General features: G+C 43.6%; 1 protein-coding gene across 2 annotated transcripts; it reads left to right on the plus strand.

Annotated features, from left to right (window-relative positions):
• Positions 1 to 6838: 6838 nt before the first annotated feature.
• LOC311017948 (ankyrin repeat and BTB/POZ domain-containing protein 3-B-like) lies at positions 6839 to 23439 on the plus strand. Of its 2 annotated transcripts, XM_084016655.1 has the most exons (15): positions 6839 to 7037; positions 11086 to 11238; positions 11436 to 11601; positions 12726 to 12815; positions 14316 to 14417; positions 15885 to 15978; positions 16245 to 16380; positions 17406 to 17626; positions 17736 to 17914; positions 20155 to 20260; positions 20568 to 20670; positions 21525 to 21606; positions 21686 to 21754; positions 21844 to 21957; positions 22112 to 23439. In XM_084016655.1, exons 1-15 carry the CDS (start codon positions 6853 to 6855, stop codon positions 22319 to 22321), a joined length of 2010 nt encoding a protein of 669 aa, XP_083872781.1. In that variant the 5' UTR covers positions 6839 to 6852; the 3' UTR covers positions 22322 to 23439. The 2 variants fall into 2 exon arrangements, with proteins under 2 accessions (XP_083872781.1, XP_083872782.1); XM_084016656.1 differs by lacking the exon at positions 14316 to 14417.
• Positions 23440 to 24482: the final 1043 nt, after the last annotated feature.

The raw sequence follows: 24482 nt of genomic DNA on the forward strand, positions 1-24482 counted from the left end.
CCCCTCCAAAATAAGACATGTTCACTACATGCTGTTTTCTCCAGAATGTTGTTCTTGGACTGGAAATCCTTTAAAGAAGTATTTAAACAATCTGATACAAAACGTACATTATTGTTGGTGTTTTTAGAAGCTCTCAGGCAGAGACGCACTTGGAATGGTAAAGAATGCTTTTTAGCCGTAGCACTAAGGATGGCATTGATCCACCACTTGCAGACTCTCGAACACTAATCTCAATGACTATTGAATTGCCAGAGAAAATATTGAACCAACAAAAAAAGAATCCTAATGACTTTGTTGACCTCCTGAGTTTTGATCTAGTGCCACCAGCAAGTCAAAATGTCACTAATTCTGTCAAATATCCTATTCTCAACACTTGGTTTGGATTCATGGTCCCCAGATGATGACTCCTATTACTTTGGTGACCTCCTGACCTTTTCTCCTTTTTATCACCTTTTTATGAAATTCCTCAAAAGCTATTTGACGGATTCCCATGAAATTTGGGAAAGATATTCATGGTACACAGAGGATACACTCCAAATATGTTTAGCCATCCCTGTGTAGTTTCATTTAGCGCTACCTGCAGGCCAAAGTTCTAACTTTTCCGGTAAAATGTCTCCACATCTACTAGATGGATGACATTTTGTGCAAACATTCTTGGTTCTGACTCAGATTCTTTCTCAAGAGCCAACATGACATTTGAGGTTTGTTGAGGGACATACTATTGGATGGATTGCCATTAAATTTGTCACGCATACTTGGGTTTAAGTTGAATAACTTTGGTGACCTCCTGACTTTAAAATCGAGCTGCATCATCTGGTCTAAATCTCCATTTGTTTTTCCCCATTGTTTACTGCCTCACACTGCTGCTCGTGTAGCTGCAGACTCTTTGTTTTGATTGGTCTTTTTTTTTACAAATTAATGCATGAATTACAAGACGCCTGACATTATTAGCCGATATGATAATCTGATGTTTAATAAGGCACAAATATTGTCCCGCTCTATCAGTAAGTCGCTCCGTTATAATCCTGCTTTGCTCGCATATGTGCGTGTTTAAAAGAACGTGAATCAGCGCTCTGTCAACGAGAGCAACTCTAATGAACGGGAGCGATTTATTCAGCTTATAAGTCTGACAAGCCCTCCAAAAGTTAATTGAATGCCTGTGCACTCATTATTCAAAGAATAATGGGCATCTGGATGCTTTCTGAATGCATTTATAGAGTACAAATTAATTCATATCATTTGAGAAATCACTTACAGATTGCGTTTCACCCTCACAAATTAATAATACACAACAAAAGCAAAGTTTTCACCTCTTTTCTGTTCACGGGAGGAAACTTTTCATACGTTCTCAACAGAATCTGCAGTGGCAAACCACTGGGAGCTTCATGTTTACTCTTTTGATGCAATCACAGAATCAAGACGCTCATTGGAAGTGATGGACTGTTTTGCGTGCAATTCTGCAGCTCAGTCCGGGAAAACACATCTGCAGCGTCCTCAGACCGAAGAATAACAAATGCAGCCACATAAAAACTGATTATCTCCTGATGTGCATGACAATATTTTTGACCAGAAAAAAAAAATCCCCAAGACAAACAATGTGGAATGGGGTCATAGAGTCTGTTCCTGTTGTCATGGCATTGGGATTTCAAGGCTGGAAAACCATTTTTCTCTATATCTCGTGGAAACATTGATCATAAGAATAAACAGCGAGCCAATTCCCTCCCCCGCTGTGTGTTTTCTCAGTGGGAGTGGCAAAATCGCCAGTCCTCCGCCTGCGTCGTATTGATGAGGTCAAGCAAGGACGCATTCTGTTGTGTTGACACCGCAAACACACTCCGAGACAACAGAGCGTCTGATGGATAATAGCAGAGCTTAGTCCACTGGTAACGTTATCAGCTCTGGAGAGGGATTCGGTAAATAACTATTTGCGAAACAGACACAAAAAAATAAAAAAAAAATGAATAATTGAGAAAAGCGGAAGAGCCATTATCGGCCTGTCATGGTGTGCGTCTGAAAGAGAGCAAGATGGAAAGCAGAAAACAATAAAAGATGGGAAGGTTAGAGGGGTTTTGATAGAATACATTTCATGGAACGAAATAACGTCGTCTGCTTCGGCGCAGTCACATTTGCATCCGATGCAGGGACCGTCTTTTGTGCTGGCACTTAGACTCGATTTTAGAGGTCCGCCGCTGATTTATCTCTTTGTGTTTTCTCATTTTCTCGTCGGCCAAAATGCCAAATTAGCATATTTGAAATGACAGTCTTGCAAATGCTGCAATTATTACGATTCTCGGTGTGTCATAAACACTCATGTGTGTCGGGCCGAGTCCCGATACGTATTGAATTCAGCAGAAGCTATTCATAGAAGTGCAATGGATATAGCAAACGAAATACATGCTTCCTCCATATATATGTAAATCCATACAGCTGGAAGACAACACAACCACAAAGGGATACAAGGTCAAATGGCAGTGACCTCTCTGTGGAGGTTGATGTGCACCAAACCGCTGGCAGCATCGCACACTGAACCGCCCTCCCTTTTGGGAAATATTCTCTTTTCTTGCTGAGCGTTGGATGAGAAAATCGATGTCTGTACGCGTAATTAGGAGCCACAGCCTGGAGATGGCTAGCTTAGCTTAGCATTAAGACTGGAAACAAGGGGGAACAGCTAGCCTGTATAAAAGGTAAAGACATATTTTGGCTCATATTTATCATGCAGCCCTGTGATAGACTGGCGTCCTGTCCAGGGTGTACCCTGCCTTCGCCCAATGACAGCTGGGATTGGCTCCAGCCCCCCCGCAACCCTGAATACAGGATAAGCGGTAGACAATGGATGGATGGATGGATGGATTTATCATGCAGATATAAGTGGTAGAAACACTTTTTATCTAATTTGTGGCTCCGTTGATCTGCTTAATGATTGGAAAAACACCAATTTTTCTTATGGACGGTTTAAAAGTTGTCAAATCTCAAATAAGATTTATCCTTTCAGGGGTCGGTACAACACTTTGCTGAAACATATCAATCTGGAAATCATCCTCCGTGATTCTGGCAGCCTAACCAACCAGCCAACTGAGCGAGTTGTTGGGATGACGATGCAAAAAATATGGCTGTGCAAAACCAATCTCCAATTTGGTGTCTTTCCATTGACAGCATCCCTCAACCAAGAAAAAAACCCACTGAGCCTTGCTGGACTACAGAATTTGATTAGTTCAGGTCCTGTTCACCTTTCAATATTTTGCTCATCTGTGTGTTTGGTTTAACAGATTAAATAGACAGTGGCAGCTGGATTTTAAACTTCTTATTCATATTCTTTATGGCCTTTTAACCTTTATTACCAGCTACTATATAAGCCAGTATGAATAATGAATGCTTACCCTTATGGATACTTCCTACGGCAATATTAGTTCTGAATGCTGATTTGAAAACACTCTTTGGAACATCATTATTCATTATTGGACACAGATTTCAGATGGCAAGGAAAAGGCTTTTTTGCGATCATTCTTTCTCATTTTGCCCATCAAATGATTTTCATCTTGCTTTATTCTCAGTGTAAATCAGGACCGTTGTCCGTCAAATGTTACAGAAAAACTAATAGAAGATGTTTTTTAAGGCAACCGTTACTCTCAAAATAGATTTCAAAGTCATTTGAATACTACTGGCATTAGATATTGCTATCTAATGAGGCAATTTGATGCTTTTAATGCTTCATGTCCAAACATCTTTTGCTCTGCGGTGGTGATTTTGAAGTACGGGCTCAAAGACAGAGATCATGTCTTTAAATCTCGGAAGTTAATAATCTGAGGTTAAAACATGAATTCGCCAAGGTTACAAGGGTTTCACATGACAAAAGCAATGTGCGATCAATGAGGGGTAGTGTGCAGAATAAATTAGTACAATTCTCCAGTGTCTAGAAAAGGAGAACGGAGTACCACATGGACCGTAACGAGGACGTACATCACATCTCCCACCTTCATGCTACACACACCATTCCTCCTCTAATAAAGACTCCAGAGACAGAAAGGGGAGTCTGGTGATGTTACCTTGGGTGCAAACGAACCGGTCCTGATGACTGCAGGGACGCCGTGTGCTTGTTCCCATCACAGGCTTTAACACATGACTCCTCAGTCTCCAGTTCTCCACAGTAGAGATGGGTAATGAGGAGGAAAGACACTCTTTGTGAGAGTTCCCCTCATTTAAGGAAACATTTCCCTCAATGGTGTTTTACAAAGAGAGTTCACTCGTTGTTGCCACTCTCTCATCTTCTCCTTAACTGCACCACTTTCGGATGGATGTGGTGCATGTTTTTTCGAACGGAAGAAGCTAAAAGTGCGAAGCTTAGCACCTCATTGATTCAGAATGACCACCATTAAATGTAATCACGGCCGCGTAACAGCAGAGAACTGTAAGTGTGTCGATGGCAGCAGCTGCACTTTGCAGCCGGGACCCATTCATCAATAAGCCAAGGCGAAGCTGGTTACTGCATATTTATTCACCGTTATGGACATGAAGACAATCGCTCTGTCAGCGATGAGAGCTAATTTCTACATTTCCAAAGACTTCCTCTCTCTCTATCGCCGTTAAACATTAGCCTTCACGGTCTCTACAGAAGTAATGAGCAGTTTGCTTGTTGTGTGGGTGCTGCATTGCTGCTAACTGACCTTAAAGGTGCCAAGTCTCATAAAAAAAAAAACTCGTAAATCAAAGCCGCACCGTTATGGGCTGGAGACTGGCATATTTGTGTGATTTGGACTTTTCTAGGGGGATTTTTTTGAAAGCGTTGAAATACAAACAGAGTGTTGCCCCACTGCTTAAAGGCAATCAGTGAAGTACATGAGCAACAGGGCCTGCTGTGTGTGTCCTCCACCTCTCCTCTTCTTGTCTTGTTAGCATAAAGATTTAATTACCGTACCAGAATTAAGTATTGATTAAAGCCTGGACTCTTATAATGAAAAGCCTATTGGCGTTTTAGCTTATTAAACTGCTCCTCCCTCCTTTTTTTTGTGTGGCCAAAACAGAGAATCCTCGCCGATACATCACTGAAAACAACGAGCGAATCCTTTTTCAGCACATATTTGGGCCTGCACCTGGCAGTAATCTCACGCTACGCGTTTAGCCACTGTTGCACTCTCTCTGTGTTAGAAATAATCTTCCTCCTCAGCCCCGGCCATGCCTCCTCCGCTAGCATAGGAAATGTCACAGGCCAGCATAAATAATACATGAGAGCCGGCTGTTTCTGACCACCTCAGCTCCCCTTACCGAGCCTGAGAGGCCACTGTTACAAGTGTATCTGTACTCCGGTTGGTGCAATTAAGAGAACGACGCAGGAGGAGCAACAGATAGCGACAGAGAGGAAGTGCTGGGCTTTAGCTTTAAGTCGAGCTGAGACGGCATTTGAGTATCTAGCTTCCGTATGGTGATGTATTTACGAGTGAAACAGGATCGGCAGGCGGGACGCGACATTGGGAAGAATTTCATATGATCGTTCAAAAGATCAGCTCACGACCTTCTTCCGTAGCTGCAGATTGATTGATGGATGGATGTCATGATGTAGTCGGCTGATTGGTTAGCTGATGAAAGCACACGTCATATTTTGTTTTCTAGGAAGAATAAAACATTGGATTCTGATATAAAATACACATTTTATGCTATATTTTTTAAATGTGCACAATATGAGCAACAATTTGAGGGTTCATTTCATTTCAGCTTGACTTTTCAAGTTTGTACAAGACATAATCAGGCCTGTCATGATATTTCCTTCTCATTGCATCAGTGGATGTTGTCCAGTGTGTTTCTCTATCAGCACAGCACCACCACTGCTCCCAAAGGACAGCTGAGAGATTGACTGTTTCGTTGCATGAATGCTTTCCCCTCGTCCAGGCGTCCTTTTCACACTCGCCTCTCACATTGTCTCGGCTAAATGGAATCTTGGCAGGCGCCAAATAGCGCAATTTTGATGCTAAACAAACCAAACAAGACCTTTTGTCCATGGAAAAGAGTGTTTGTTCTTGCTGTGTATGGTACAGGCAAACATACAGTACAGCTCATTTAAACGGGGGGAACCGAGTGCCATCATGCTCTACTACTTGTCGCCTTGAGTAGTATCCAATTGACCCGAACAATACGAAACAGGGTTGTTTTTTTTTGTGACCCTGCTTCAGAATTTCATTACATTTTCTCATCGTGCACTGGGTCTAGACAGGAAGGAGAGGCGACGGCGTTCAGCGAAATGGGATTTGAGTCCGTGTTGTAATAACACAGAGTGGTCGTACTCTGGCACTCAGGTGGAATAATGTTTTGTTGAAGGTGGTCTTGACTGTCCGTCTGGCTGTGAGAGAAACTTCTAATTCATCTCTCAATTTCTGCTGCCCTGTTCTGCCCCTTAACGAGAGGAGCTGAACACACTTTTTCCAAGAACTGTTTACTTTCTTTTTAAAAATATTCAAATTTTTTTGTTAGCAGAGTCTTCTCAAGCTTTGATTTCTAAAGCCCAACTGCATGACCTTAAAGCACTGACAAATTATGCAGGGGAAATAGCTTGGAGTAGCTAATGTTTATCTATTAATATTCATTCTCCACACAGTGCAGTCCTGAGCATGCTTATTCTCCTGCCCTCCCCTAGTGAGCAGCACAGAAAGGACTGGGATGAACCCTGTCTTTTTCCTGACTGTGGTGCAGGGAAACTCTACATTTCCCCTGACAGAGTGAGCTCAAAGAGGCCTGGAAGGAATGAGGATGATTCCTCTGCGTCTTTTCACCCCCGTGCCTGCACATGAAGTCCTATCTCATTATTCGTGTTCCTTTTGTGTTTCCCTGTATGACGTGTGTGTAGGTGACCTGGTATCCCGGGCCATGCACCATCTACAGCCGCTGTATATGAAGAACCACAGCAATGGAACGCCGGTCCACCAGAAGAACAGCGTTATCCACTGGGCGCCCGAAGCCATCTACACCCTGTGTTACTTCATGCACTGCCCTCAGATGGAGTGGGAGAACCCCAACGTTGAGCCCTCGAAGGTCACCTTACAAACAGAGAGGTGAGAAGCAAAAACAAGTAGATAAATTAGAAAAGACGAGCTCCAAATTCCTCAACACTGAACCGAGCGAAAAATAGTCCCCAACAAATGTACAACTTACTATTGTTTTGGCAATGTTTCCTTAAAAACCTACAGCGCCCAGCTGTGAGCTAAATATTTGTGACCATTTTTTAAATATTTACTTTTCATATACAACAGTTGAGCTTGAGGCTGAGAGCCATAGAGAGGATAAGGAAGTGGAAAATATATGTTTTGTCTCAGGGGTTGGTGGAGACCAAAAACTGAGCTTAAATAAGAGTGAATAGTTGGATTTACAGACACATGCATGCAGCGGCGCGGGAACGAGTTTGAAAGTGGGGGTGCAAAAAAAAACAAAAAAAACGCTGGTTTCGGGCTGGGTTCCCCGAGACAAAAAATGAAAATTCCACTAGCATTCACGCATGTTTTCATGTGGAAATTTACGATATAAGATAATAATAATAAAAAAAAAAGTCCAACAAAAAAAACTGTCATTATGTTAGGTGCGTGACTGTATTTGGAAGGAACCTCACACCTGATAGCCTAACTAGATAAGATAGCCTATATGCTACTGTTAATAACATATAAAGGTTGTATTAGCGATTCCGGTTGCCCTCACTTCCGTTGCGAGATCCAAAACAAACAGAGCCAGCTAGCCCCTCCCTCCCGTGTTTTGAAAAATGATCATGAACGTGCCACCCACCCCTTGTCTGTGAGTGGTTGGAACACTGTTTATTTTGCTTTTGAGGTGTTGGTAGTACCATTTGTTTTTGTGTGCGATCTCGGAGCCTAGGCTGCCTAGAGAGACGCGTTTTTTTGACGGCCTGCTTATGGGGCGGGCAGCTAGCGGATCGTGAGGTAAAAACAGATGAATGTGATCATTTATGTTTCGGCCCAGAATCGCTGATACAACCTTTAAGCACACAGTGATATGACAACATTGTTTAATTGAATCAGAACAGTTACATCTCATTCTCTCAAACTGTATACTCTGACATGTACCTTAGCCTTTCGGATCATTGTTTACGCATTAAGTTAGAAGTAGCATTCATCTGTAGCCCTATGAACGCACCTAGCGTTTAGCTTAGCAGCTATGCTAGCAACTGCTTTCCGCGTTGTTCAACATTGACAGTGGCCTAGTGTAGCGATGTAGTGAATCCAAGATCTGTAGTCCTCCACACACAAGTTTCAAGAACAAATACAAAGGTAGCGTAAAGCAGTAATGCACAGCGATTTGTAAGGTTAGTGTGGTGGTGATGCAGATAACTGAACTGAACTTCAGTGTCGTAGCCTTGTTGGACGTAGGATAACCCTTTTCCTGGACCTGGTTTGCGGGCGAAGTATCCGATTGACTGAGCATGACATCACGACCAAGAGGCCAGACTAAAGCAGACGTAATTAAAGCTACAGTGCTGTAAATTAATTAATGCTAATGTTGCTCCCTATCTGCTGCCATGTCAGCACAATAGGTCAAAGGTTTGCTTTCATTATTGCAAACTTAATATTTAGTGTTCTTATGTAAAAGTAAAAAGTGATGTGTTGATTAATCCATCAGACCCTTTCACCTCACTCTGTAGTGCGATACTGTATCATTACTGCACCTTTAATGACAATAAAAGAACGCCATGAAACCCCCAGTGAGAAAAGCCACAATTTACACCTCTGCATCACAGACACCATCCGTATATAATGTTCCTTCCGTGGAGAAATGCAGAGATCATTCTTCCGTAACTGTACGCCTCTGCAGACTTTTGTTATATTTCTGTCTCTCCGTGCTCACCCCCCCCTTAAAATGGCACACCAGATGTTCTCCTCTGGAAGGAAAGTACAGCTTTATATAAGTGAATTGTCAACTTCCTGGCTTCTTGAGACGAGTCCTCTGGGTGACCTGAGCAGCGGCAGGAAGGGGCGTCCACAGTCAGTATTGATAATTGGTCCTGAATTGGTGGCATAAGGCTAAGGCGATGTTTCCATGGTGATGGTGTTTCCAGATCCCTCATCGTGTCGCTTTTTGGACGATTCATAGTTTTCCCACATTAGATCAGAAAAGCACAAGGCAGTCCTTAGATGTGTTGCAGTTACGACTCATGAAAAGCTTTTTTTTTTTCTTCTGAGTGAGCTATTTTTTCTACTTATCATATCCTACTGTACCCCTTACACAGTTGACAGTTGAGCCTGAGCAGCCCTCCTCCGGGGAACTGGGAGTTATCAGCCAATGTGCGTCCCAGGTGTCTGGCCCACATCTGCTTTAGCTCTAATCACCATTTCACGTTATATCACGTATGTTTGTTTTAGTAATATCTCAGCACACCGCCAGAGTCAACATCAGGGAAAGCCCTGAGATCGGAAAGAGTCAGACCTTGACCTGCGTGTGAACTAATCCTCGTGAGGGAATGCATGGACGATATACGTACCTTGCCTCTTCATTAGCTGCTCTGTGCTGCTTTAACGAAGTCAATGGCGTCACATGGGCTGCAGGTCAGGCCCCCTTTGAAGTGAGCACAACAAAAGGGTGTGCGTTTCTCAGCAGATCAAACCGTTATTATAAGATCCAACTCTGATCCAGCACTGATGAGTGACTAATTAACAGTGACTGACAGATGAAGGGCCGAGCACGTGTCAAGGACGTTCCAGGCATCGAGACGTCCTTTGTGAAAGTGATGCATTGGACAGTAAATCCCGCAGGACGGAGACTTAAGTATCATCAAGTACACACACGGCATGCGTGACAGCTTGTAGGAAAACACACGAGCGGCTTATTTCCTCAGCGGCATTCAGACAAACTGACGTATGCTTATGAAACCAAACTGATTGTCAATGCTAGGGTCTGATGTCATTTATCGAAAAAACGTGAAATGTCAGATTTAATAATATAAACATTTTTCTTTAATTACACCGGTCACTATCAACCTTCATAATGCGTTCTACCAGCAGATATCACTTGCCTCACCATGATACTTACCATCATCACATTAACGCGGTGCTCACTGCAGCGATAAAGTATAATGAGGTTGTGCGTTTGCAGAATGTATTCATGGCAGCTCATTGTTTGGCCCAAGTGTGTATTTATATCCATAAACATGCCGTCAGTACAGTAACGGAGGTCAAAATGCATCATCATGCATATGTATAGTCATGCACGCCGAGGCAGATGCAGGACGAGTGGAGGGGAGAGGTATAGGAACGTGGGTTCTGTAGGTTCTCATGGAAGAGATTTCCTCTCAGTGAGGCGGGTTTTCTCTCTGCCTCCACGTTTCCACGCTGCTCATTGTCAGCTCAGGATCCACCAGCGCAGTGGGTTTGAAAAACACCAATAAATACAGCAGATATAGTGAGCTTTCATAAAAGCTGTATGTTGGTATGCAGCAACCAAACTCTCTACCCATTTTTTAAAGAGCACCGCGATATAAAGAAATACATTAAAAGCAATTAAATTCATTGCAGAGTGTTATATGAGATAACATTGCATTGCATTTTAAGGCATGCAACTATTATGCATCATATGTTGCAGTGCGTTATGTAGGTTTTTAAAGCACCTCATATATACAGGCTTCTTTGGTTCAACCCCCTGAGCCTTCACAACATCAGCAGGGTTTTAAAACATCCCCCTGTCAAGCTTTAAATCTCCAGAATAGAGCAGAACAGACCGTGAAGAGATTCAAGACACAGCAGATACAAATCTTCATAGCTGACGCAGAAAAAACTCCCCCCAAAAAAACAGAATTAGCATTTTTTGATCTCAGGTCCATAATCTATTATGATCTGAGCTCAGTTTAGACTTCCTCACATCAAAGTGTCTTGTCTATGACATACAAGTTGTGGAGTCTTTGATTCCATCTTGTAGACGGAGTTCATCCTGTTCTCAAACGTCCTCTACGGCTGCCAACATCTCTGAACTAACATGCAAATTCTGAGTATGAGATGGATTTTCCTCGGAGGAGCCTGGGCACACTTAAGTACCGAGTATGATTGAAGTTCAGCGTTGAGTCTCTGGTGGCCGGAAAACACGTGCCTCTCTCTCCCCCTGCAGGCCGTTCATGGCGCTGCCGCCTCTGATGGAGTGGGTGCGCGTGGCCGTGGTGCACACCGAGCACAGACGCAGCTTCTCCGTGGACAGCGATGACGTTCGGCAGGCCGCCCGGCTGCTGCTGCCCGGCGTGGACTGCGAGCCCCGTCAGCTCCGGTACGGTTGTCTGCACATTCAAAAGGAAAACAGCAGCAGGGACATATCTGAACTCGCACAAACACACTGATATGAGCATCCTCCCTGTAGTGTTAAGGAATGTAACTCGCCCAGGTGATCAGGCAAAATAAAAAGAAATATCGTGCGTTGCAAAGCTTGCATTGTGAATCACTCGTGTGTGTGCTTTCGCCCTTCAGAACGGATGACTGCTTCTGTGCCTCGAGGAAACTGGACGCGGCCTCTACTGAGGCAAAGTTCCTGCAGGACCTGGGCTTCCGTATGCTCAGCTGCGGACGCACGGACCTGGTGAAGCAGGCGGTTAACCTGCTGGGGTCCGACGGCATCAACAGCACGAGTGAGCAGGTTAGAGACACGGTCAACATATTAAATAATGCATATGCACATTTATAACGACACCCACACACACACACACAGCCGGTGGAACAGAACCTCTTGTTTGCACGGCTCCTTCACCTTTAAGCGGGTGTGAGCAGGCAGCCTTGAAAGCCTTATTCTGATGTATTTTCTCCTGGAGCCTTCCTGCCAAGGTGCTCCGCATTACATCACGACCACCACCTCCAGTACAGTAAAGGATCAGGGGAATACTGCTCGTGTAATCAGTTTGGGGCTGATCTAAGCAGAAACTTTCCAAAGACAGAGTTTGCTTTCTTTCCTTTTTCTTTTTTTTTAATTCTTTTGCCAAACAAGCTCTGCTGGTGTCCCTGGTGGCCCAGAGGCGATGTTGATTAATATGGTTTCCTTTAAAAAAAAACGTTCAATAGCAGAACATTCTCATCAGACTCGAGGTGCCAGGATTGGAATTGTCAAGGACACAAATTCAGTCTTGCTTTGTACTACTATGTAAGTGAAACAAGAACGGTGTGCAGAACTCTGCCAGATGTGTCACTGCTTTATAGTGTGATTGAATGAATACAAGCCACAACTGGCTAACCGCACAGCAGTGTGTGTGTGTGTGCACCGGTTGTTCCGATAGCTGTAAGGTGTTAGCCGAACACACCATCCAAAACCATAAAAACTCAGCAAACTGTCCCCCCCCCCCACTGTGTCTCTGGGCGCAGAGAAGCGGCTCAGCTGTGTTATCACTGGCGTGCTGTGAAGAGTAGTGAGTGAGGATACAGCACGCAGTCAATGGCTGTATAAAACAGGCAAAACACTAAGAGGTGTTTTTAGACTAGAGAGGTCCTTGAGCGTGCAGCCGTAACCAGCCGCCCCCAAAATATCATGCAGGTTTGCTACAGCGGAACGGGAGATTAGCCGTGGACAGACACAGAGTTGCACACTCACTCACGGATGCACACACACATGAGCATTTGCATGACTCTCCTTGCAGAAATGATAACAACTAAGTGGCACAAAGTCAAATGTGGGACAATTTGGGGTCTGATGCTCTTCTGCATTTGATTAAAACACTGAATTGCATCTTTAACTTCTGACACTGATGGCCGGCGTTCCCTTTGATCGCGTAGGGGATGACGCCGCTGATGTACGCTTGTGTCCGTGGAGACGAGGCCATGGTGCAGATGCTGCTGGATGCAGGAGCTGATATAAACAGCGAGGTCAGTGCTTTTTTTTTACTGCAATTCCTGTTTCGATGCTGGGTAGATCAAAGTCAAATGAAGGAAGGATTATCGTTACGTAAAAATCCCCCGGGGCAGAATCGAGTACACGTTGCCCTTGTCAGATAAAACTTTTTAAAAATAATTAAACTCTACCCAGTGCTTTTAAAATGGCATTTTAATAAGAGACATCAGTATTGTATAAATTAATGAGACAGGAGCGTTCAGCTTTTTTTATTCTATAATATGTGCAGTTCTGTATGTGTATTGTTTGTAGCTCTCTAAATATTGTGTGTGGTGTTTAATTGGAGAAAACCAGTCGTGTTGTCCCTCATCTCCCCTTCTTTGTTCTCTCTCATGTGTCACGGTGCTAAATGTGAAGTGATCATGAGGCGCTGACTGCTCTGCCACTTTAGAGGATAAACAGCAGCATGCAAACAGACTGAAAATTAAATGTGGCGTTTATTTTAGTATTTAGAGAAAAGCGGTTTGTAGCTGAGTCATTTTCTTTCTCTGTCGGGGGGAAAAAAGCGATAAAGATCACCTGAGCTGAATTCCTCTCAGAGACTGCAGAGGATGGAGACGGCAGCTTTTGAAGGTGGTTCAGTTAAGGCCTCATGATCCTGGTCCTCAGTTAGTCACCTCAGCAAACAACATTACCCATCAGCCATTCTGCCAGAGTTGATTTGCAGGCCACTGCATTCATGACCCCTGGCCAAAGCACAAAGCACACTGGAATAAAAAATGACCCATTTTCAGATTCTTTTCATGCATCTGGTTTTGAACCCTGTTTGGAATTTCTTTCACCAGCTGGGCAGCTTTCAAACGATTTCTGTTCCTGTGAAAGTTAGAATCCCTGGTAACCGCCATTTCAGTAAAACATGTCGGGAAACAATAAAATACTTAACAGTTCCTACTCAAATGTAGGAAAACAAGACTAAGGCAATGAGTGAAATGAAATGATACTATTTTTTTGTCAATACGGGGACTGAAAAACAAAACTGAAGTTTGGAGAACACTCATATTGTGCAGAAACCCATAAAGTAATCATAGTGCATTGTATTTCACACTAACTATTCTGCTGGTATCATTTCATCTCCTCCATACGTGCTTTTGTGCTTTGTTCATGCGTCTCATGGACGTCACGCTTCCATTTGACTCATAGTTATTCATCGCGGCCTGACCCGGAGAGAGGATCCTCAGAGGGCTTTGGGTCAGATCCCCGTCAGAGAACTGGAAAGATCAGAGTGAAACCATTAGGACGAGACAGATCAATCCATCGTGTTCATTAGAAGGCCAACAAAGTGACAGGATGTCCTCTGCAGCCCCGGGGGTTCCTGGTTAATTACTCTAGTTTCTCCTGTAGAGCTTCCTGCCCCCCCTCCTCCCCCCCTCCTCCCTCCTTGTGCTTGTGTACTAGTTTTAACGGCTTCGTCTCTCTCTCCCTCCACCTTTCTCACTCCTACCCACCCACCCCACCTCCCCGTGTCCCTTCCCCAGGTGCCACACTCAGTGCACAAGCACCCCTCAGTCTTTCCCGAAACGCGGCAGGCGACGCCACTCACTTTCGCTGTGTTGCACGGACATGTGCCTGTGGTGCAGGTAGTGACGTCCTTTCTCACCTGTGATTCTTTCATCGTGACGTCGTCGTTGTTGTGCTTCAGCTCACGGCCGCTCATCATTGTCATTTTTGTCATCAAAGCTTCTTGGTGGTGATGATGATAATGGTCCGCCGCTACGAGTTTTCTCCTCCTCTTTGTTTTCATGCTGTGTTGTACAAAATGACCCTTTTGTTATCTTTAATGGGGGGGATTTATCCAGCGGGGTTTAGATCTGAACAATTGTGTTAAACTCGGACTCCGGTCAGTTTCCATTTGGAGCGAATGGATCCGACTGCATTTAGCGAGTGAAAGGTGGAAACACAGCAGTCTAATTGTTATCGAACTCATTTCACTAAATCAGTTTGTCCTCTAAATGATCCGTCCATTGGGTTTCCAGTCATTAATGGAAATGTTTAAGCCACGTGAAACCACAATTTCACCTCAGCTGAATGAATTGGATTCTGAGTAAAACCATATTGAGCATATTGTCTCAGATATGAATGTTGTATTTAAATCATTTTTAATCATATGGCATAAAGTTCTGAGATTCAGGAAGTTGTTTAGATTAAAAAAACACTATTTATAGATCTGCAGCATCATTTATGAATGTTTTTCAGCAGGTCTTTGAGGAGTGTTACGTAATAGATCGTTTTAAATATAAAATAACTCAAAATATTGAGTATCAATAAAGCAGTAAAACTGATTTATGAAGCAATTAAGCCTACACTATTTGGCTCATAGCTATTAGTGCTTCATTGGCATTTAAAAATAGCAGCAAACAGTAAAAGAATAATTTGACGTTTTGGGAAATAGACTAATTCATCTCGTTAAGAGCTTTATTAAAAGATTGATACCACTTTAATGCATGTACCGTAAATATGAAATAAATATGAGCCAGGAGGTAGTTATTTTTAGCTTACATGTAGCCGAGAGCAACAGCTAGCTTCCCAGCATCTAGCTTCCCAGCATCTCTAGAGCTCACTCATTAACACATTATATCTCGTTTATTTCATCCATGTAATCCATTTAATGTAAAAACAACACTTTTTGGTTTTACATGGCTCTGACTATGTCTTCCTAAGCGAACTGGCTGCTAGCTGTTCTTCATATAAAGCAGGGTGATATCAATATTCACATCTAACCCTCAGCAAGAGATTAAATATGTGTATTTCCCCCAAAATGTTAGTATGTCAGTATGTCAGTAGTACATGTAGTATCTGAAGAGGAACAGAGTAGTCAGAGTAAACATTGGCTGTACATGAAAGTTAAATATTCCCTGTGTTTTGCATGAAACAGTGATGAGATGCAAGAAGCTGACTGACTTCAGATAATTCCCATTCGCCAACTGACTTCTTCTCCTCACCCTCGTCTCTGTGTCTACGTGTCTGTCCCCCACCGTGTCCCCCACCGTGTCCCCCACCGTGTCCCCCACCGTGTCCCCCACCGCGGCTCCACCCGACCTCTGCAGCTGCTGCTGGATGCCAAAGCCAACGTGGAGGGCTCCCTGCAGGACGGGATGGAGAACTACACGGAGACGCCGCTGCAGCTGGCTGCTGCTGCAGGTACAGAGACGCAGCGTGACTCCCGTCCTCTGTCGCCCGTTATAGCAGGCTGACATCAGCAGCTGGCCGTCTGTACCGGCACCTCACTGTCAGCGTGACGCGGGGCTGAGTTATGACTTCAGAGGCGTAGTTATCCCAGGGGGGGATGATGGGATGTTTGCCTCGCTCTCATTTGTCTTTTTTTAATCAGATGGGTGTGTGTGTGTGTGTGTGTGTGTGTGTGTGGGTATAAGCTCTGCCAATTGTGTTTTTTTTTTCATCCACAGGTAACTTTGAGCTGGTGAGTCTGCTGCTGGAGCGGGGGGCCGACCCCATGGTGGGGACCATGTACCGTAACGGCATCTCCACCGCGCCGCAGGGAGACATGAACTCCTACAGTCTGGCAGCAGCACATGGACACAGGTGTGTAACACACACACACACACACACACACACACACACACACACACACACACACACACACACACCAAACACACACACACCGGCATATCTAACTCTATTTGGCAAGAATACACCTGTTTCATTTGGTTGCGCTGCTACTTACATGTATCCAAGTTGGTTCACATGGACATGAATTTAAAACGTGTCTCTGTAATTATACCATATAAATTAAAAACATAATTTTAGTACAAATAAATCATGCTCCTGCTGTTTATAGGTGGGATTATTTTTGATGGTAGCCCATGTTTTTCTATTCACTTAAACCTATTCAATACAAATTATAGTATTTTATTTTCTATTTAACCTTTCTTCATCGAGGATAATCTCATTGTGATTAATCTATAATTTTACAAGGGGGTCCTGGTCTAGATGATCACGACATAAAGAAACATATAACAGACTTTAAAAAACAACAACATAAAAACATTAAAAAGAGTCTTAAAACTAAACCAGTGTCCTGTTTTAAAAAATCTTGCATGTTTAGAACTAATGTAGTTTAATGTCTGTGTAGCTCACACCAAGGTGAGAGTCCAAACACTTTAACTGTGTGGGTTCATAGAATGACAGACTTAATATCGGAGGTCGCAGCTAATCCTAGTTTTTAGCGTCCGTCGAGAACATAGTAGATTTCCATTCTACGAAAGTAATTCTTTGTAACCCTTTCAACATAGATTTGCATTCAAATGAGAAGCTCTTTCCTGAAGGGTTTTGTTTTAATGCCTGGCTATTTGTTTATCCAGCCATACTTGTTAATTAAAACAGAGCTATGTGCAGCAGTAACAATCCAAGCTGCTGGGCGACAGTTAATTTCAGACTAGATCAAGAATGACCTCAATGACAATCATGTCACTTTTATTCTAAGTGTGCATTTTAATACAAATGCACCCGTTTGGTATTTGGCAAGATAATTTTAATGGAGTCCTATAATCTGTACGGGCCAAGATAATTAAATTCCACTTTTGTTTTTGTGCTTTTTGTCCTTCTAGAAATGTGTTCCGTAAGCTGCTGTCCCATACAGAGAAAGGGAAAGGGGATGTCTTGTCCCTGGAGGAGATTCTGGCGGAGGGTTCGGAGCTGGAAGGCCGAAGTCCGTCTCAGATGGACCTCATCCGAACCGGGAAGGCCAAGCTCAAAGCCCTGAAAGAAGCCATGTACCACAGCTCAGAACACGGGCATGTAGACATCACCATCGACATACGGAGCCTGGGTTAGTTCCTGTGAACACTCTCTGAAACATGTGCATGCTATTTCTACGGTATTGCATTCTGCATGCGACATGTTTTCATGTGTGTTTTCCTCTGTGACGGTTTTCCCAGGGGTCCCATGGACTTTGCACACTTGGATGGAGTCTCTGCGCACGTGCTTCCATCAGCACCGCCGACCTCTGATCCAGGGTCTCCTGAAAGAGTTCAGCTGCATCGAGGAAGAGGAGTACACCGAGGAGCTCATCACGCACGGTCTGCCTCTCATGTTCCAGATCCTCAGAGCCAGCAAGGTACTAGTCTACTAGACTTTCTGATATATACCTGCTCGGCTTACTCACAGGGACTGACGGAGCCCCAGAGGCCTCCTCAATATCAATGACCCAGGATGATGACGATTTATGACATGCCTCCCCTCTGTAGCTGCTCATTAGATCAAGGCCCCGTCTCATTACTCCCCTCGGTGGGCCGTATTAGATTTAAAGCAGCACATCATCCCGTCTGTCACCTCGGTTTGTTTTTGTCTACTCTGGCTCGGCGTAGTGCTGCCCTGCTGGCCTGATGAGCTTGGCTGTCATTGCTGATGTGACACACACACACACACACACACACACACTCACTGACACATAAACAACAGTCACAAGCAGACCTGCTGAGACTCGCATGCCGACAGTGTTTATTTCTCACACACATACACTCCTGCCATCTGAGCCTTCAGTGCTTCACTGTCAGTCTTTGTCTCTGTCTCCGTTGATATATTGTGGGGCCGGTGATCCACAGCTCATAAGGGCCTCTGGGAACCCTGGCATTATTTGTCTGAGACGTCAAGGTAGGGGCCCGTTCATCTTTCATAGTCCGCTGCCTCGGTTCCACTGAAACCACCATGCAACGATTTAGCTTCACTTTCTCCGGAAATGTTTGCTTCAGGACGTTCGGGTTCGGAGCGCCGCAGATTCACACGGAAGTCACCGATGTTACCGCGTTTATCGCTGCGTGTCTGTGACCACACTCCAACGTAGGCAACACAGACTTAAAGCCTGTGATCAAAGTACTTGAGCCCTGCCACAATGTGCCTCCACGTGTGTATTTTGGTCTGTTGTATCTAAGCAACGAGTGCCAGTTACAGTCCAGCTCGGGAATTTTCAACAGGTGTTAATCCGAGTTTTATGAATGTACAAAAGCTTGTTTTGATTCTGTAGTCAGTTGTGTAACTACTACTGCAAAGGCATGATAAGAAAGTGTCAGTATAACAATGATAGGCCTATTTAATTCTCCTTTTCATTTCTAGGAACAAGACACATTAGATAACGAAGAGACATCTTCTAAAAACATGTTGGAATGCAGCAGAACGTGGGAAATTGCATCTATTTAATTCCAAAATTGACTGAAACTGACACCCCTGGGGTTATGGTTGGGGTTCGGGTTGGGGTTAATTCCTTTTTTTATATTGGCTGTATCTCCGGAATGGTAAGTCATAGAGACACAGGCTAAAGACTGGTGTGTTCAGACGGGTTGAAGAGATCACCCACTCCCGAGTCTATTCGACTCTCCGTTCCCGGGATATAAGCAGAAATGTGAAAGTTGGGGTTGGGGTTATGGGGTTTTTCAATATTATTTTGATGTGTGTTGTCTAGTTTTTCAGATATCTTCCATAGAGATGTCTCTCCAATGTGATGGGATTATATATTTTCTTTTTTACAGAAATCATAGCCAGGTTCCTCACGATAATACACAGACAACTGGACTTCCACAGACCTGGTTGTGAGCAGTTCAATGTAAAAACTATGGTTAAAAGAAAATAGTTCCTATGAAACCGACCACAACAGAGATCTGTCTATATCAATCAGTCTGTCCATCCATCTATGTATCTATCTATCTCATATTGTCACAAAGTGTGTCTGGCGAGTGAATGTGGGAATAAAAATTGCAGAAATGCATATTTGCCCCTGGTGGAATAGGTGGCCGTTAATAGCTGTTTGTTGGCGTCATGCCTCAGTGAGAGCAACCAGCCTGACGGCACAAGTGGGGCTTGTAGCGTCTCGCACCGTTGCTGCAGCTGAATGGCACGGGCCCTCCTTCTCACCCGGCTTCATCAACACACACACACACGAGGGAAGTGTAAGGGAAAGAAGATCTCACTCTCCTGTCTCTGTCCTTCACACATCACGTTCGTAAACAGCAGCCTGTCATGGCGTTCCCCGTTCCCGTGATCTCTGAGGAACCGAGGGTGTAAGAAATCAGCCCGATAGTCATCTTATCTCCTTTCAAGACATCCACAAATATGCGGCTCGTCGTGAAACCGTTGCTTGAATAAAAGTGAGTGTTGAGTGTGATACGAGGCTGCAGGAAGTCAAACCTCTCTCACCGTGCTGATAATTGTGTTGGGAACGTTTTGCGTGGGAAGAGGAGCACTAAAGTTAGTGCCAGTGTTCTTGCGTAACATGAACTCCTGGATGGATGTTGGCTGAGCGCTGCCCGCCGAAGCAGCTTTCCCACCCTCTGATGTTTTGCTTCTCCGTCTGTGTTTTGTCAGAATGAGGTGATCAGCCAGCAGCTGTCTGGAATCTTCACCCAGTGTTATGGCCCTTACCCAATCCCCAAATTGGCAGAGATCAAGAGGAAGCAGTCGTCACGCCTGGGTGAGAGCTGGGATTTTTAATTTAATTTGTTCTCATTGTGGAATCAATGCTGTCTGTGAATCAAAACACGGGAGCACGACATGGGTTTATTTTGTTTGAGGCTGCTGTTACTAGTTAATGCATAATGCAGGGAAATGGGGAGTGCACGTAACGCCATCTGGTGTTCACAGACTGGAATAGAGATTGCAAACAAAGTCCTTTTATAAAGTAGCTGAAATGTGTCTAGACTTGCTAGTAAGGATAAGTTGTACACCCCATGTGGGTTTTTTTAATAATAATCTTTTTTTTCTGACCATGTGTCTTTCAGATCCTCACTTCCTGAACAATAAGGAGATGTCAGATGTGACCTTTTTGGTGGAAGGGAAGCCTTATTACGCCCACAAAGTCCTGCTCTTCACAGCTTCCAACAGGTACTCTTACTCAATCATCAGCTTTCAAACACCTAGGGGCAGGAATTATGTAATAAAGTCGCTGTTCTAGTTAGGATTATGCTTTAGACTAGTATTCCCAAATTTAGCTTCTGGGGACCCACTTTTTAAAAATATGAGCGAATCTGTTTGTTTCCTGACCATTTAAATGAGATATAAGTACATGTTAAATACGTTCTAAATGACCAAATAAATGCATTAAGGCGGATTTAAAGAGTTCTTGTTTGTTCCATCTCATAATTTAAACAAACAGAATGTACGCTAGCCTTTCATATTAGATTCAATGTAGATGAATGATGAAGTAGGCTACAAATATGACGATATGAACATTCAGGCTCCCTCATGTGGCTAAACGGTGAACTGCACATATAATAAATTAAAGACTATAGAAGAAATTCTGCAAATTTATATGCCGACCTAAATAAAATGACCCAACTTTGGGTCCTGACCCAGTCTTTGGTAATGACTGCTGTAGATAATGGTGACTCTATGATTGCTCTGAATGTGTAACACATTTTAATTTAAAAAAGATAAATGAGTTTGAACAGCAATGACGAAACACTTGACTTGCCGTGTTGATATCACTTCTGTACATTTCTTCCTGCCGGACCAGAATCATTTTTCCTGCATCGACAGGACTTCACTCTCATGTCATGTTACACTGATGATAACCAATCAGTCTTGTCATCAAGGGACTGACGAGAAATGACACATCACTCAAATGTGACATGATGTCCTCAGAGAAAAATGTAAAATAACAAATTGCTCCACAGCAGTTCCAGGTTTATTTTGCTGTTCCACTTACTGTCATCCTTCCTCTTTTTCTGCCTCTCAAGGTTTAAATCTCTTCTAGCGAACAGGCCTTGCGGTGAAAACACATGCATTGAAATCAGCAATGTGAAATATCACATTTTTCAGGTAATGACGCTTTTGAATCTCACATTCATCCTGTATTCATACTTCTATGGAAGCTGCTATGGGTGTTTCCTCTTTTCAGCTGGTGATGCAGTATCTCTACTGTGGAGGGACAGAAGCTCTGCACATCAGGAACACTGACATTATGGAGGTTAGCCCAATATAACAGCCAATGTTATTATGTTTACCCTGAAAACCTTGTATTCTATAAAACAATTTAAAATCTCTTTTTTTTTTCAGCTTCTGTCTGCAGCCAAGTTCTTCCAGCTGGAGGCGCTGCAGAGGCACTGTGAAATGATCTGCACCAAGAACATTAACACCGAGACCTGCGTGGAGATCTACAATCACACCAAGGTGCAAAAAGTACTCCCACGCTAATACTTCTATCGGACGGTACAAAAACAAGCCGTGCTTCCAAGCAGTTTAAGGTGTTTAAGATCTCATCTGTAATTTCTGGAAAATGTGATTTTGGCTGAAGAACAATGCGTTTTTTTTCTTTTTCTCCCAGTTTCTTGGCGCTCCGGACTTGGCGTCCTACATCGAAGGCTTCTTCCTAAAGAACATGTTGATCCTGATCGAGTTGGAGCCGTTCAAACAGCTGCTGTACGACACACCTCCAGATAGCCCCGGCGCCGACATCCTGCAGGACCTGGAGAAAACCCTGGCCATGCGCATCCAGTCCATCCACCTGTCCTCCTCCAAGGGCTCCATCGTCTGACCTCCTGACCTTTTCTGAACACGGGGACAGAGACTATTACCCGGGGGGACGTCAGGGACGTGACACTGTATTGAGAGGGATGAAAAAAAAGACTTGTGGACTGTCCCTTTAGGATCTTTTGTCTCTGTGAAGCTCATCCGTCGCTAACATGCTTCTTGTTATCTTAGCACAGATGGTCCGTCGGTCTTGCCTTGTTGATATCTGTCAACTATGAATTACAGTAACATGCAATGGCTGTCATAAGACAGCCGTATTATGCCACAATTTTGCCAATAACATCACTGTAACAATCATTCAGCAAGACGTTCTCAGCTAAGTCGCACAGCTACGCGTAGTTACGTGTTGAACGACAGAGCATCCCAACGCGTGAATGCGATGTGTGGGAGATGACGAGCGACCTCAGCGTAATGTGACAAGCCATCAGTGTATCCCTGCTTAGCTGCAAGGAAGAACTGCTGCCTCATGCTGTGATTATTTGCTTAACCATGTGGACCTGTACAAAGTGATTAATTCGTAGCCTATATTTGTCATTTTGAATGATCTGCGCTGATTACTCTTTAAAAGCCAAACAAGACGAACAACTGACATGTACCTGTAATGTGACTGATGCAAAAGAGGGATTTCCACCACGTGACTTTTGCGGCAAACTTGGTGGGAAAGAGGACTTTTCCTTCTTCCACTATACTGTGTAAATATTGTTCATAAAAAAACAGAGCTATTGATAATGTAAGTTAATGTACATATATATATATGTATATCCACAGATGTTTTCTCATGTGTCTTACTGTTGGATATCGCTGTAACAACAAGAAGCTCATCTTTTAAATATCTGTGTTTAAATGTTGCATGTCAGAGGGGTGAATGTGTGTTTTGTTTTTGTTTTTTCTCCATTTGAACTGTTGGAGGATCGCGTTGAGGAGCTGCTTTCACACTTATACGAGTTGGGCGAGGATATTTTTGGTCATCAGCATGGGGTCACTAAATGTGTAACAGGCAAACGGTGTCGTCATTTGGCGTGTGAGAGGCTCCGGGGCCTGTTGAGTCCTGAACCGGGAACATTATGCTGTTTTTCAGGGATTGTGAAACCACATATGTGTGACTTTATATATCTCCCCTCTATAAAGATTAATATAAAAAATATTATGAATCTGCTCAGAGATTATTCAGGTCCGGTTTCTGGCTCCAAAATATCTCAGTTTGATGTCAAATTTTGAAGGCTGGCCTGTCATTATTTGTGTTCTCCGCTTACATGGATTTAATGCAGTGGTTCTCAACCTGGGGGGTCAGAACCCCCGAGGGGGTCAAATAATCATTTCTGGGGTCTCCACATAGTTGTGGAGAAAAATGTATTTGATTACATATTTTAAACTGAGTTTTTCCTCATCACTTCGCCTGTTCCAGTGATATTTTTGCCTCATAGTAGATTTTATTGTGTTTGTTTGTGAGTCAAAGTCACTTAATAACGCTGTAAGACGAATCTTCGTTGGCAAGCTAGCAACACTAAAGCTAGCTTGCTAATGCTACTAACGTACCCAGTAGCATAAAGTTCCCAGACGCCATGTTTTTCCCATATCTTCAAGTGTACGCCTTTCGTCTTCATCGCGGACCACGAGGAAATGTAAGTCCTGGACTTCTCCTTGACAATTTGGAGATCCATCCATCCATTTTCTACCGCTTATCCTGTATTTAGGGTCACGGGGGGGCTGGAGCCAATCCCAGCTGTCATTGGGCGAAGGCAGGGTACACCCTGGACAGGTCGCCAGTCTATCGCAGGGCCAACATGTAGAGACAAACAACCATTCACGCTCACATTCACACCTACGGGCAATTTAGAGTCCAATTTGGAGATGTGCCTCATTTAATGTCACTTTTTCTCAAAACCTCCCAATTAGCCATAGCTAGCTAACTTGTGTCCAAAATCACTCCATTGCTCACTCACTGAAGTCCCCATATAATAGCAGTAAGTAGCCGTATTAGTACAAGTGGGTACATTTACACAAAATACTCAAATTGTTCAATAGTAAATCTGGTCCACTAGTATAGGAAGTGATTTTGCCTTAGCCTTTGTTAGCATTAGCTTGCCCGTTGAGAGTTTACGGTGATGCTACAGCAGTAAGAAGGACAATAGAGGAGATGTAGCTTTATGAGTTAGCTTCAGGTA

Source organism: Eutrigla gurnardus (genome assembly GCF_963514095.1).
Source record: "Eutrigla gurnardus genome assembly, chromosome: 9".
NCBI classification, from domain to species: Eukaryota; Metazoa; Chordata; class Actinopteri; order Perciformes; family Triglidae; genus Eutrigla; species Eutrigla gurnardus.